The sequence below is a fragment of the Salvelinus alpinus genome, chromosome 2 (genome assembly GCF_045679555.1).
Source record: "Salvelinus alpinus chromosome 2, SLU_Salpinus.1, whole genome shotgun sequence".
Taxonomy (NCBI): Eukaryota; Metazoa; Chordata; class Actinopteri; order Salmoniformes; family Salmonidae; genus Salvelinus; species Salvelinus alpinus.
The window spans coordinates 110,066,744-110,082,058 of NC_092087.1; the positions used below are offsets into that span (position 1 = coordinate 110,066,744).

Sequence of the window (15,315 nt, forward strand, 5' to 3'; positions counted from 1 at the left end):
CTAGCTAACGTTATGTCCTAACTAGGCACAACTAGGTTTGGATTATTTCCCTCAACTATATTCTTTCCCATATATTGTATGTCGTTTCCATAAAGTCAACATGGCTTTACACTCATTAACGTAAGTTTCCAATCTAGACTATTTCTTACTTTTGTGATAATGAACTAGCTAACGTTAACTAACTAACTAACTAAGGACGGTGACCTGTCCAGACGAGATGTTACAACGAACTGAATCGTCAATGGAGGTCTTCCTCTTTATACAGCCTGCTACAGCATGCAATACTATTAACTCACAAGGGGCCATAACGTTACATGGACAATATTATCCCATTTTGGAAACGTTACATGTACAATACTATCCCATTTTGGAAACGTTACATGTACAATACTATCCCATTTTGGAAACGTTACATGGACAATACTATCCCATTTTAGAAACGTTACATGGACAATACCATCCCATTTAGGAAACGTTACATGGACAATATTATCCCATTTAGGAAACGTTACATGGACAATACTGTCCCATTTTGGAAACGTTACATGGACACTACTATCCCATTTAGGAAACGATACATGTACAATACGATCCCATTTTGGAAACGTTACATGTAAAATACTATCCCATTTTGGAAACGTTACATGTACGCCCCCTTGTGGAGGGAAATTAATATCTTAGATGGTAGCTGTAGATGGGATTCAAATACAATGGTATTAATACAGTGTCTAGACTACCTCTTTTGTATAAATGCCCTTCAGAATCCAAACACAGTATTGCCACGCAGCAAAATGTTGCGTATAATCTTTCAAGTCAGCCTGATAAAATATTAAACAATTTGTGTACAAAGATATCCTGAAATGTGATATTAGGCCTGTATGGCAGTACTGTTACTGTATTTTTTTTATTTATTTATTTAACCTTTATTTAACCAGGTAGGCAAATTGAGAACACGTTCTCATTTACAATTGCGACCTGGCCAAGATAAAGCAAAGCAGTTCGACACATACAACAACACATAGTTACACATGGAGTAAAACAAACATATAGTCAATGATACAGTGAAAAAAAAATAAGTCTATATACAATGTGAGCAAGTGAGGTGAGATAAGGGAGGTGAAGGCAAACAAATATATGTATAAATAAATAAAAATATAAAAAGGCCATGGTGGCGAAGTAAATACAACACAGCAAGTAAAATAAAACTAAAAACACTGGAATGGTTGGTTTGCAGTGGAAGAAAGCGCAAAGTAGAGACAGAAATAATGGGGTGCAAAGGAGCAAAATAAATAAATAAATACAGTAGGTAAAGAGGTAGTTGTTTGGGCTAAATTATAGATGGGCTATGTACAGGTGCAGTAATCTATGAGCTGCTCTGACAGCTGGTGCTTAAAGCTAGTGAGGGAGATAAGTGTTTCCAGTTTCAGAGATTTTTGTAGTTCGTTCCAGTCATTGGCAGCAGAGAACTGGAAGGAGAGGCGGCCAAAGGAAGAATTGGTTTTGGGGGTGACCAGAGAGATAAACCTGCTGGAGCGCGTGCTACAGGTAGGTGTTGCTATGGTGACCAGCGAGCTGAGATAAGGGGGGACTTTACCTAGCAGGGTCTTGTAGATGACCTGGAACCAGTGGGTTTGGCGACGAGTATGAAGCGAGGGCCAGCCAACGAGAGTGTACAGGTCGCAGTGGTGGGTAGTATATGGGGCTTTGGTGACAAAACGGATGGCACTGTGATAGACTATGGCAGTACTGTATTGGCTAGTGCTTTCTCCAATATGTTCTTCTATTTTGCATTAAATTGTATGTCGATGCCATTTATCTTTCAATATTTATTTAATATATATATATGTTTTAATGCTTGTAAGACTATTCTTTGACACATTTTCTCTTCCTTTGAAATTCTTATAGGACAGAACATGGACACAATGCAATTGGGATCAAGAAGAAGGTACAGATATGTTGTAGGACAGCTGCATTTGAAGTGTACATTTAACCTACATAGCAGTCAATACAAACTGACATCTATTAGCATACAAATGATCTTTTCAGATCTTCTCGGAAATGATTCAAGTCCATGGAATGGATATAGACAAAACGATAATTCAAGGACTATCAGAGGTAGAGAGGCGAGGCAGGGGTGAGGACATCATCCTGCTATTTTGACAGTCCCTGAAGGACAATACAGAAGAGGGATTTGCTCTTATTCCTTCCCTTTCTCTAATGTATTTTGTAATAAAATTAGCAAGTGCAGTAAGATCATTGCTTTACTTTACTAGGACTGGAGACCACAGCAGCGATCCTGCTCTTGCCCAACCTCTTCAATGAGGACCCCAGTGGCCTTTATGTCCGTGACAAGGTATGCCTATGCACCAATCATATGTTTCTTCATAAACATAGGTGTGCATGCTGATATAAAACTACAGCTGAACATTTATGTTCTTTGTTAATTGTATGTGTATTAATCTTTTCTTACTTTTGTTGACACAGATTTCACCGCTCTTCACTCCTTTACTGCACATCGGTGGAAATCCATTTCACCGCGAGAGTGAAATCCCGCTGGCCTTTGATGGGGAGAACATCCACGCCCTCGAGGACGTCCCCATGGGTCATGGGGCTCTGCTACGGCTGTATTTTCTATTTTCCCGTACATTTCCCCAAAATGTCAGAAAAACACTTATGTTGTTAAGTTACTGTGTTCTGGGGAGAAGAGAAGTTGGGGTGAAGTTACCAGGGCCGGTCATAAAGATGGCAAACTTCCTAACATAACTAAGTGGATATGATATACACACTAAAGCTGAAAAATCTGTATTTAGCATCAAGTCTACAATGTTGTTAGTTTACATATGATTCATTTTTAATGTATGTTGTTTTTATTGTACATCATTATTTTATATATTTTAAATGTCATGAAAAGCACTATACAAAGTAAATGTATTATTTATTGTGGACTGACATGTCTGCAGAAATGTTGCAAATTTGTAATGTGTTTGGTTTGGTAAGTTGTTTTGTAAATATTAATTCACATTTGTGGTGCCACTAAATAAACAATGAATTATTTCAATCAATATTGTCAATATTGTTATTATTAAAATATGTTTTTATAATGTAGGGAGGGTGGACAGGAAGTTAAAAAATGAAACCCAAAAGGTTCTTTGATGAACCATGATAAGGGGTTCTTCAATGAACTTATAGGGGTTCCCACAAAACGTTCTTTGAATAACTTTTAGGGGTTCCCCCACAGTTTCAATTTGAAGAACCCCTAAAGGATACTCCAAGAAACTTTCGTTTTTAGAGTGTATATTGATAAAAGTTACCTTGTCCGAGAGACATTTACATAGTTATATTATACACAGCCCCATTTGGGATGAATATTTTGGGGTGAAATAGCGGCCACAACAGACAGACCTGATATGGCCCATAATTCGACGTCACGTGCTGAGTGGGTATGACCAAAGTTATTCTATTTAGCTACACTTTGTAGTACATTTTTACACTATAATTAATGTTTCTGATGCCACATAGCCCGTTTTAAAAGGGAGTCGTTGGTTTTTAGTGGCAGTCGCTTTTTAGCTTTTTGTCTGAAAGTATTTTCTCAACTGCGATACCAACTCCAGTCAGCAGGTGGCGATGTGCGTCTTTCAGGTGATTCTGACACCGTGACGTATAATCTAGTGGACGGGACTCTTCTTCAACATCAACAGCTAATCAGCCACCTTGGTTCACTAACTTTATGGAAAAAGGTTTATTCAATACATCTAGCAACTCCTCTCATACTGGGAAAATACAGGAATAACCTAATAAAATAATAAACCTCCACACAGGAATACACACTCAGAGCCTCCTGACTGGGCCCTGTTTACACCTCCACACAGGAATACACACTCAGAGCCTCCTGACTGGGCCCTGTTTACACCTCCACACAGGAATACACACTCAGAGCCTCCTGACTGGGCCCTGTTAACACCTCCACACAGGAATACACACTCAGAGCCTACTGACTGGGTCCTGTTTACACCTCCAAGGTGCCCCCCTCACACTGGAATACACACTCAGAGCCTACTGACTGGGTCCTGTTTACACCTCCAAGGTGCCCCCCTCACACTGGAATACACACTCAGAGCCTCCTGACTGGGTCCTGTTTACACCTCCAAGGTGCCCCCCTCACACTGGAATACAAAAACTCCACTTGTTTCGCTCACCTTTTTCTTTAACTAGGTTTGAGATGTGGTATCCACTCGGCTCGCTGCCTCTCAGATCAAAGGTGGGTCCATCTGCTCCATTCCCAAAGTGTGGTCTCCCTGAGATCCCAAGTTTGAGGGATCCCTAACGACGCACCCTAACGACAGGACGCACCCTGACACACCCTAACGACGCACCCTGACGAACCCTAACGACGCAACCTAACGACAGGACGCACCCTGACGCACCCTAACGACGCACCATGACGCACCCTAACAACGCACCCTAACGACAGGACGCACCCTGACGCACCCTGACGCACCCTAACAACGCACCCTAACGACACAACGCACCCTAACGACGCACCCTGACGCACCCTAACGACGCAACCTGACGCACCCTAACGACGCACCCTGACGAACCCTAACGACGCACCCAGACGAACCCTAACGACGCACCCTGAAAAATCTATCCCTGGTGCACCATTTACCCAGGTCGCCAGGAGCGGTCAACAAGTCAAGATTCACATCCCCCATCGCCAAATGTGGTGGTTAATTTCAAAAGAGACAAACTTATCACACAAGTCAGAGTTATTCTTAAATCGAAATCTTTATTCACTTATTAATAAGGGAGCAGGTCAATACAACACACACATATAAAGTGAATCAATTGAGTGATCTATGATAAATGATGGCTGGTCAACAAATCACCCCCAGATGATTCGTTGAGAGCCCCGAGACAAAAGTACAAAGGTCTTTTATAGCCAAGATACACCCCTTTCAACCTACATGACCAACAACAGATGTATAGAACGGGTCACAAGGTTAAGATTTGTATGAAAGATACTTATAATTCTCAGCAGACAGTATCTGCTGTAAAAACAGTACTCTTTGTGTAGAGACCAGGGTCTGGCCCTGGGGTCATCTCTCCCTGGTACCATATAGAACAGAAACATTACCTCATGCTCTGGAATGTGGTCTCTTTAGGTTTAATCACCCAAAATACATTGTAAATCTCCTGTCAGTGTTTTCTCCCAGAGGCCCATCCTCAGTAGAACACACAGACACAGTAGTTCTAAGAACCCTCTATTCTGTTGCATAAAACAACCATTTGATGCAATAAAAGTATTATAACATAATGTTGCAGTTTTGCTCTCAGTGTCCACTGAAAGTTGACTAGTAACAACAACTGGGACATAAGTCACCCACCATGAGACCCACTAAATCTGCCCAAGAAGAGGCAAACAAAAGAACTGGTGTTACACATACTGACTAACGAGGTGACACCAATCAGTGCCTCCTACGTGCTATAGTGCTAAAGTCCAACCTCAAAACATAAAAATGGAAAAACTAAAGCCTGTAACACCTTCCCCCTTAAGACAACAAATAAATCCTATCATTTTTGTTGGACAAGTTTGCTCACCACCAACAGAAAACAACTTCCATTTCACATTATAATCAACTACAATGCTTCACCTTCACCAATATAAACATGGTGTCTACTGGCTGTCAACAATTAAAAACAAGAAAAAACACGTATTTCTAAATAATAATATACAATCGTATTATTTTTTTCTCCTTTTTCTTTCTATAGAATCCTAAAACTCACTAGCTTCTAGAACTCTCGTCTTCCTAAAACTCACTAGCTTCTAGAACTCTCGTCCTCTTGGAACGAGCCCAAACAAAACTCATCTCCAATACAGAAAAACGTGCAGTCAAAATAAATTGTGATCCATGGCAACGCAATGGCTAAACGCAAAACACGAACATTTTGACTGCCCACCCTTGAGAAAATCAGCAACAAAGTTGTCCTTAACACGGACATGTCTGATTTCAAAAGGAAACTCCTGCACTATCCGTAGTAACTTTCCACCTCACTGCAGAGCTTCTCTCTCTTTTCAGGGTTCACTAGATAGGCATGTTGTTGGATCGGGGCCCAGTCCCCAATGTCATGCTCTAGTACATTTGGGTTGGCACATCTGAGAATGAACCCTGCTATTCTAAAAGAAGGGCAACAATGTCAATATATTTATACCCAAAAATTGTCAGTTGATTGCATAAATAATTATGATTACTAAAAGTTACATGAATTGTAAACATGATTTACCAAAACCAAATGTACACCCCTTTGTTAATATGTATTGTCAATAATTCACTTAATGGTAAGGCATGGTATAATAAAAAATGTTTAAAAAAATATTTGATTGCATAGTCTTATTTTCAACGTCTTTTCAATTACATTGTGCTAGGTGGGATAGCCTCAATGTCAAAACACAGTTTTAACGTGTCCAAATCAATAACCAATATGCAGAAACAGTTTGGGATCAATTGAAAACCTAAACATAACATGTGCTATTTACACAAACATCTGCCACAATAATCATATTTCTTGTATTTTTTTAAACAAGCTCCTTATAAACTGCACAAGCACCAGAAACGCTGTTGTTTTGACAAGTAGCAATAAATCACTGATATCAATTAGAGGGGAAATCAGGTTGTACGTGATGTTGGAATGCATTTAAATGTAGGGGTCGCTAAACAAAGGAACGCAACACTTATTTGTCATAACTAATCGATATCATGCTAAAATCATTTGTGCGACAGGAGGGAGATGAGGTTGCACGTCCTGTTAAAACTAGCAGCTCAAAAACCACACGGAATCTGGGAATAATGTGTACTTACTAAATCTCATAAATAATACTATTTCAATTCAGAGCCTGGATTTTCCCCCTGAGGCTAATATCCATATCATGTTGAAATCAATAGAACAGGGGGCAAACGTTTAGGGTTCTACATTGTGACATCATTAAAATACTCCTACTACAATGTTAAAACATTCTACATTGTGACATCATTAAAATACTCCTTCTACAACATTCTACATTGTGACATCATTAAAATACTCCTACTACAACATTCTACATTGTGACATCATTAAAATACTCCTACTACAACATTCTACATTGTGACATCATTAAAATACTCCTACTACAACATTCTACATTGTGACATCATTAAAATACTCCTACTACAATGTTAAAACATTCTACATTGTGACATAATTTCATTAATATCATGAAACAACTGCTTCATGTATTTTCTGATGATTAGTCAGAGATCTTTTATCAGATTATCTCTGGTCACAGCTATACATTGGCTCGCCTGTGTGTGATCTCTTGTGCACTGTCAGATAGCTAGATTGAACAAAACTCTTCCCACATTGATCACAGCTATAAGGTTAATCTCCTGTGTGGGTTCGCTGGTGCACTGTCAGAGAGATAGATTGAACAAAACTCTTCCCACATTGATCACAGCTATAAGGTTTCTCTCCTGTGTGTATTCTCTGGTGCACTGTCAGATGGCCAGAAGTAGTAAAACTCTTCCCACATTGACCACAGCTATAAGGTTTCTCTCCTGTGTGTGTTCTCTGGTGTAAAGTCAGATGGCCAGAAGTAGTAAAACTCTTCCCACATTGATCACAGCTATAAGGTTTCTCTCCTGTGTGTGTTCTCTGGTGCACTGTCAGATGGCCAGATAGACAAAAACTCTTCCCACATTGATCACAGCTATAAGGTTTCTCTCCTGTGTGTATTCTCTGGTGCACTGTCAGAGAGCCAGAAGTAGTAAAACTCTTCCCACATTGATCACAGCTATAAGGTTTCTCTCCTGTGTGTGTTCTCTGGTGCACTGTCAGATGGCCAGATAGACAAAAACTCTTCCCACATTGATCACAGCTATAAGGTTTCTCTCCTGTGTGTGTTCTCTGGTGTAAAGTCAGAGAGCCAGATGTAGTAAAACTCTTCCCACATTGATCACAGCTATAAGGTTTCTCTCCTGTGTGTGTTCTCTGGTGTTTAGTCAGACTGCTAGATTTAGTAAACCTCTTCCCACATTGATCACAGCTATAAGGTTTCTCTCCTGTGTGTGTTCTCTGGTGCACTGTCAGAGAGCCAGAAGTAGTAAAACTCTTCCCACATTGATCACAGCTATAAGGTTTCTCTCCTGTGTGTGTTCTCTGATGTAAAGTCAGAGAGCCAGAAGTTGAAAAACTCTTCCCACATTGATAACAGCTATAAGGTTTCTCTCCTGTGTGGATTCTCTGATGAATTTTAATGCCTGATGTGGAGGTGAATCTCTTCCCACAGTCAGAGCAGCAGTGAGATTTCTTCCCTGTGGATCTCCGCTGGTGTTTCTTGAGGTGTTCTGATCTGGAGAGACTCTTCTCTGCCTCGTCAGCATCATGAGGTTGTTGAGGCTCCCCAGAGGATCCACGATAGTCCCGTATCTCTCCTGTGTGAACAACAAAGTCAAATGGTTCAAGGCCCACAACAGTGGAAGACCACTGTAAAAGGTGATGCCAACAGCGTAGCCATGATGTTGTACAACAATTGATGTCTGTAATGAATGTTAAAATTATTTGACAATTGTCTTAAAATGAGCAAGAATAGTCATATTTTAGTAGTAACATCGATGATTGTAGACTTGAAATAAGTTATTCATGTTGTTGAAACTGTAAGCAGTGTGCCAGACGACTTTTGGTCTCCAATATAGGACTTTCTGCGTTTCCTAAAAATGCGGCACGATTCTACAATTCTACAATTTGATTGCACGAGGGTGATGCAAATGCAATTTGGTTGTAGAAACTCCTCCCTGCTAATGAGAAAACTGATAGTTATGGATGTAGTATATCTGGTAATGAGGAAACCACTAGTTATGGATGTAGTATATCTGGTAATGAGGAAACCACTAGTTATGGATGTAGTATATCTGGTAATGAAGAAACCACTAGTTATGGATGTAGTATATCTGGTAATGAGGAAACCACTAGTTATGGATGTAGTATATCTGCTAATGAGGAAACCGCTAGTTATGGATGTAGTATATCTGGTAATGAGGAAACCACTAGTTATGGATGTAGTATATCTGTCTGGAACAAAAATGGTGAACAAAGATTTTAGTTTTCCACAATGTATTCTGAATATTACAGCGCAAGATCAGGAGTGCTCCTGAAGGAACCTCACATTAAGCTCTGTGTCTATTCACTAATTCACCACCGTGGGGGAAAACTCAGGGGAGTTCTCATAGGCTGACAGCAATAATAGCCTCCATTTACATGTACTCAATTCTTGCTCGTACAATATGCATATTATTATTACTATTGGATAGAAAACACTCTAGTTTCTAAAACCGTTTGAATTATATCTGTGAGTAAAACAGAACTCATTTTGCAGCAAACTTCCTGTCAGGAAGTGAGAAATCTGAAATCGGGCACTCTGTTCCAGGGTCAGTTTATCAATTTGCATGTAATCTATGGGTCTACATGCACTGCATACGCCTTCCACTAGATGTCAGTAGGCAGTGAGAATTGGAATGGGGTGTACAGCTCTATCTGAGGCCGAACAAGACCTGTTGGAGTGACGCGACCAGATATATCCGGCTCTGATTTTATTCGATATATGTGTTAAAAACATCATCAACTAGTTATATTAAACCGACTTATATCAGTTTATATAAGTTTATTCTGATTTTCGATATTTTCTTTGTGATGCGTTCTGGGGATTTGGACACTGCTGCGCCACACTGCTAATGTTGGCTAGCGTTCTACAGATGAAGAGGGCATTCTACAACCAAACAACGATTATTCTGGACAAAGGACAACTTGTACAAGATTCTGATGGAAGCTCATCAAATAGTAGGAACCATTTATGATATTATTTCGTATTTCTGTCGAAAAATGTTTAGACTATATACCGCCCAGAATTCGGGCGCAGTTTTGCTATAACGTAAGCTGTATGTCGTAATAAGGTTATTTTTAAAAATCTAACACAGCGGTTGCATTAAGAACTAGTGTATCTTTCATTTTCTGTCCAACCTGTATTTTTTAGTAAAGTATATGATTAGTTATTTGATTAGATGATGTGAGTGTCAGAAATATATCCGGATTATTTTGGGCAGTTTGGCTAGTATTCATTGTTCAACCACGAATTGTACCGCTAAATATGCACATTTTCGAACAAACCATATATGTATTGTGTAATATGATGTTATAGGAAGTTTGAGAAGGTTAGTAAAAAAAATTATATATTTTGCTGGTTTATTCGCTATCGCTAACGTTCCTTGATTGAATGCGGCTGTGTGGTAGGCTATTGTAGTAAGCTAATATAATGCTATATTGTGTTTTCGCTGTAAAACACTTAAAAAATCTGAAATATTGGCTGGATTCACAAGATGTTTGTCTTTCATTTGCTGTACACTGTGTATTTTTCATAAATGTTTTATGATGAGTATTTAGGTAATTCACGTTGGTCTCTGTAGTTATTCTAGCTGCTTTGGTGAGATTTTGTGATGGTGGCTGCAATGTAAAACTATGATTTATACCTGAAATATGCACATTTTTCGAACAAAACATATGCTATACAATAAATATGTTATCAGACTGTCATCTGATGAAGTTGTTTCTTGGTTAGTGACTATTTATATCTTTATTTGGTCGAATTTGTGATAGCTACCTATGCAGGAAAAAAAGGTGAAAAAAAAAAGTTGGGTCTCTTGCTATCGTGGTTAGCTAATAGAAATACATATTGTGTCTTCCCTGTAAAACATTTTAAAAATCAGAAATGATGGCTGGATTCACAAGATGTGTATCTTTCATCTGGTGTCTTGGACTTGTGATTTTATGATATTTAGATGCTAGTATTTACTTGTGGCGCTATGCTAGGCTATGCTAGTCAGCTTTTTTACTGATGAGGGTGCTCCCGGATCCGGGATGGTGACTCGTGAGAAGTTAACATCCGCTAACCATGTGTATGTGACCATTAACATCTGCTAACCATGTGTATGTGACCATTAACATCTGCTAACCATGTGTATGTGACCATTAACATCTGCATGTGACCATTAACATCTGCTAACCATGTGTATGTGACCATTAACATCTGCTAACCATGTGTATGTGACCATTAACATCTGCTAACCATGTGTATGTGACCATTAACATCTGCATGTGACCATTAACATCTGCTAACCATGTGTATGTGACCATTAACATCTGCTAACCATGTGTATGTGACCAATAACATCTGCTAACCATGTGTATGTGACCATTAACATCTGCTAACCATGTGTATGTGACCATTAACATCTGCATGTGACCATTAACATCTGCTAACCATGTGTATGTGACCATTAACATCTGCTAACCATGTGTATGTGACCAATAACATCTGCTAACCATGTGTATGTGACCATTAACATCTGCTAACCATGTGTATGTGACCATTAACATCTGCTAACCATGTGTATGTGACCATTAACATCTGCTAACCATGTGTATGTGACCATTAACATCTGCTAACCATGTGTATGTGACCATTAACATCTGCTAACCATGTGTATGTGACCATTAACATCTGCTAACCATGTGTATGTGACCATTAACATCGGCTAACCATATGTATGTGACCATTAACATCCGCTAACCATGTGTATGTGACCATTAACATCAGCTAACCATGTGTATGTGACCATTAACATCCGCTAACCATGTGTATGTGACCATTAACATCTGCTAACCATGTGCATGTGACCATTAACATCCGCTAACCATGTGTATGTGACCATTAACATCCGCTAACCATGTGTATGTGACCATTAACATCCGCTAACCATGTGACCAATAACATTTGATTTGACCTGACCCCGCAACATGTGTCAGTTTTGTCAATTTATTCATTGTCTTTTGTTTGTCAATGTTGACGCACACCTGATTACACATATAGTAGTAGGACTAGTCTACCTGGTTACACATATAGTAGTAGGACTAGTCTACCTGGTTACACATATAGAAGTAGGACTAGTCTACATGATTACACATATAGAAGTAGGACTAGTCTACCTGGTTACACATATAGAAGTAGGACTAGTCTACCTGGTTACACATATAGAAGTAGGACTAGTCTACCTGGTTACACATATAGAGGTAGGACTAGTCTACCTGGTTACACATATAGAAGTAGGACTAGTCTACCTGGTTACACATATAGTAGTAGGACTAGTCTACCTGGTTACACATATAGAAGTAGGACTAGTCTACCTGATTACACATATAGAGGTAGAACTAGTCTACCCGACAACACATATAGTAGTAGGACTAGTCTACCTGGTTACACATATAGAGGTAGGACTAGTCTACCTGACAACACATATAGAAGTAGGACTAGTCTACCTGGTTACACATATAGAAGTAGGACTAGTCTACCTGGTTACACATATAGAAGTAGGACTAGTCTACCTGACAACACATATAGAAGTAGGACTAGTCTACCTGGTTACACATATAGAAGTAGGACTAGTCTACCTGGTTACACATATAGAAGTAGGACTAGTCTACCTGGTTACACATATAGAAGTAGGACTAGTCTACCTGGTTACACATATAGAAGTAGGACTAGTCTACCTGGTTACACATATAGAAGTAGGACTAGTCTACCTGACAACACATATAGAAGTAGGACTAGTCTACCTGGTTACACATATAGAAGTAGGACTAGTCTACCTGGTTACACATATAGAAGTAGGACTAGTCTACCTGACAACACATATAGAGGTAGGACTAGTCTACCTGATTACACATATAGAAGTAGGACTAGTCTACCTGGTTACACATATAGAGGTAGGACTAGTCTACCTGGTTACACATATAGAGGTAGGACTAGTCTACCTGGTTACACATATAGAAGTAGGACTAGTCTACCTGACAACACATATAGAAGTAGGACTAGTCTACCTGGTTACACATATAGAGGTAGGACTAGTCTACCTGGTTACACATATAGAAGTAGGACTAGTCTACCTGGTTACACATATAGAAGTAGGACTAGTCTACCTGGTTACACATATAGAAGTAGGACTAGTCTACCTGGTTACACATATAGAAGTAGGACTAGTCTACCCGACAACACATATAGAAGTAGGACTAGTCTACCTGACAACACATATAGAAGTAGGACTAGTCTACCTGGTTACACATATAGAAGTAGGACTAGTCTACCTGGTTACACATATAGAAGTAGGACTAGTCTACCTGGTTACACAAATAGAAGTAGGACTAGTCTACCTGGTTCCACATATAGAAGTAGGACTAGTCTACCTGGTTACACATATAGAAGTAGGACTAGTCTACCTGGTTACACATATAGAAGTACGACTAGTCTACCTGGTTACACATATAGAAGTACGACTAGTCTACCTGTCCTGAGCACAAATGTAGGCCTATAAATATGCCCATTTGGGGATGTCTGATTGTGAGTTGTGGAGCTTCTCAAAGTAATGTTTTTTTTCCACCTCAAACAGCAAGTAATCAAAGTCTAAATCTAAATCAATTGCAAATGAGAATAGTTCCTCAAAGTATTTGTAAAATATTTCCAGCTCTCGCCCTTTCGATAACCACTCGGCACGAAAGGGAAAAATGTAATGCTCTGATCCAGTGGAAATGTTATAAAATACCTGATTACTTCTTATCCCTTTCACAAATAGCCTACAGCTGTGTCGGTCGAGAACTCACAGGCACGGGAAACTGAGGGCCCAGAATATTTTATACAATGTTTCAAGTTCGTTATAGACAGGCCATGTGATTTATAGGACATCTATTTGCAATGTTTTTATTTGTTGGCTTTACATAGGCTAGTTTTTACATAAATGGCAATGGCAATAAAAGTTACTTTTAGATTTGTATAATTTTCATTTAGATAGAATGTAGATTAATCACAGACAATGATTGAGATACTATTATAAATGAAATTAAACTGTTCCAGTAAAATGTGAATATGAAAATCATAACTGGCACCAGATCAGTAGAAATGGTAAGATACATTTGCACTCCAAATGTAGGTTGCCGACTGCTTGTGTAGCCGATTACCAGCAACGTCAGAATGTATGAAGGCCAGCAGGAGGAGGTGGATTGGGAAGAGTTTTTCTTTTCTTCTGGTTGGGCGATATTGATGTAATGGCATGGAAATAAATTGGCTGAACATTATACAATGACTTATCAACAGCTCTAACAATTTGACCCCCACAGGAAATCTACACTGGCAATTCTAGAATATACTATATAGCCTAGAAACCTGGTTAAACTATCATTATGACATCATGGATGAATTCTAGAACATACTATATATCCTAGAAACCTGGTTAAACTATCATTATGACATCATGGATGAATTCTAGAATATACTATATATCCTAGAAACCTGGTTAAACTACCACTATGACATCATGGATGAATTCTAGAATATACTATATATCCTAGAAACCTGGTTAAACTATAATTTTGACCTCATGGATGGTCAGTTCTTGTATTCATAGTGTAGTGAATTCAGGGGGTTGCCCTGAGCTGAACTCAAACCTGGGTCCAGCGACTGTCAAGCCAACACCTTATAACTGTTACGCCAAGATGTCTGAACTTCTTGACGAGGTCGCTAGGTGTTGGATTACGGTTGATACAATAGCTTTCTCTATTAATTTGAGAGTGGTTACATTTCTCCAGCCCCCATCCCTCAGCTGTTTACCAAACCAAGTCTCTGGGCAGCCATTTTGTTGCTGTTTAAATACTAAGTTGTCCCTTTAAAAAAGCCACACAACAATCAATCAACCAATAACAAAGCTGTAATTCCACCACTGTTTTGCTAATAAGATGATGGATGGGGCTGGAGAAATGTAACTACTTTCAAATTCATAGACAGACCTATGGATGCAAGGACTGACCATCCATGATATCAACATTATAGTTTTAACCATGTTGAGGCTATACAGTGTTGATTTACATTTTTTCTATACATTGGAGTAAAAAAGCTTATTTAGGGTTCTGATGGGGTACAACAGTTGAACTAAGCTCATGAGGCATGTGTTATATTCTTCAAGAATCAATGGTTATAAATAAATAATTTAAAAATCTAAATATGGATGTAGTAATTGCAGATTTCCCCTTTAACACCACACATCCTTCCAGTTCTCTGCTGTCGGTGACTGGAACAAATTTCAAAAATCGCTGAAGCTGGAGACTTATATTTCCCTCACCAACTTCAAACATCAGCTATCTGAGCAGCTAACCGATCGCTGCAGCTGTACATGTACTTTTCTGCTC

The 15,315-nt window shown here is 39.1% G+C and overlaps 2 protein-coding genes across 2 annotated transcripts in view; both read right to left on the bottom strand.

Moving 5' to 3' along the window:
* Window positions 1–15,315, bottom strand: part of LOC139549643 (zinc finger protein 180-like) — a 167,296-nt gene that overhangs the window by 57,837 nt on the left and 94,144 nt on the right. The window lies entirely within an intron of this gene.
* The window catches only part of LOC139548811 (zinc finger protein ZFP2-like), a 50,813-nt gene continuing 41,251 nt past the window's right edge, over window positions 5,754–15,315 (bottom strand). The window contains exon 2 of the mRNA XM_071358669.1: window positions 5,754–8,465. Coding sequence (XP_071214770.1) covers window positions 7,414–8,465 — 1,052 coding nt within the window. The 3' untranslated portion in view covers window positions 5,754–7,413. The remainder of the gene's footprint in view (window positions 8,466–15,315) is intronic.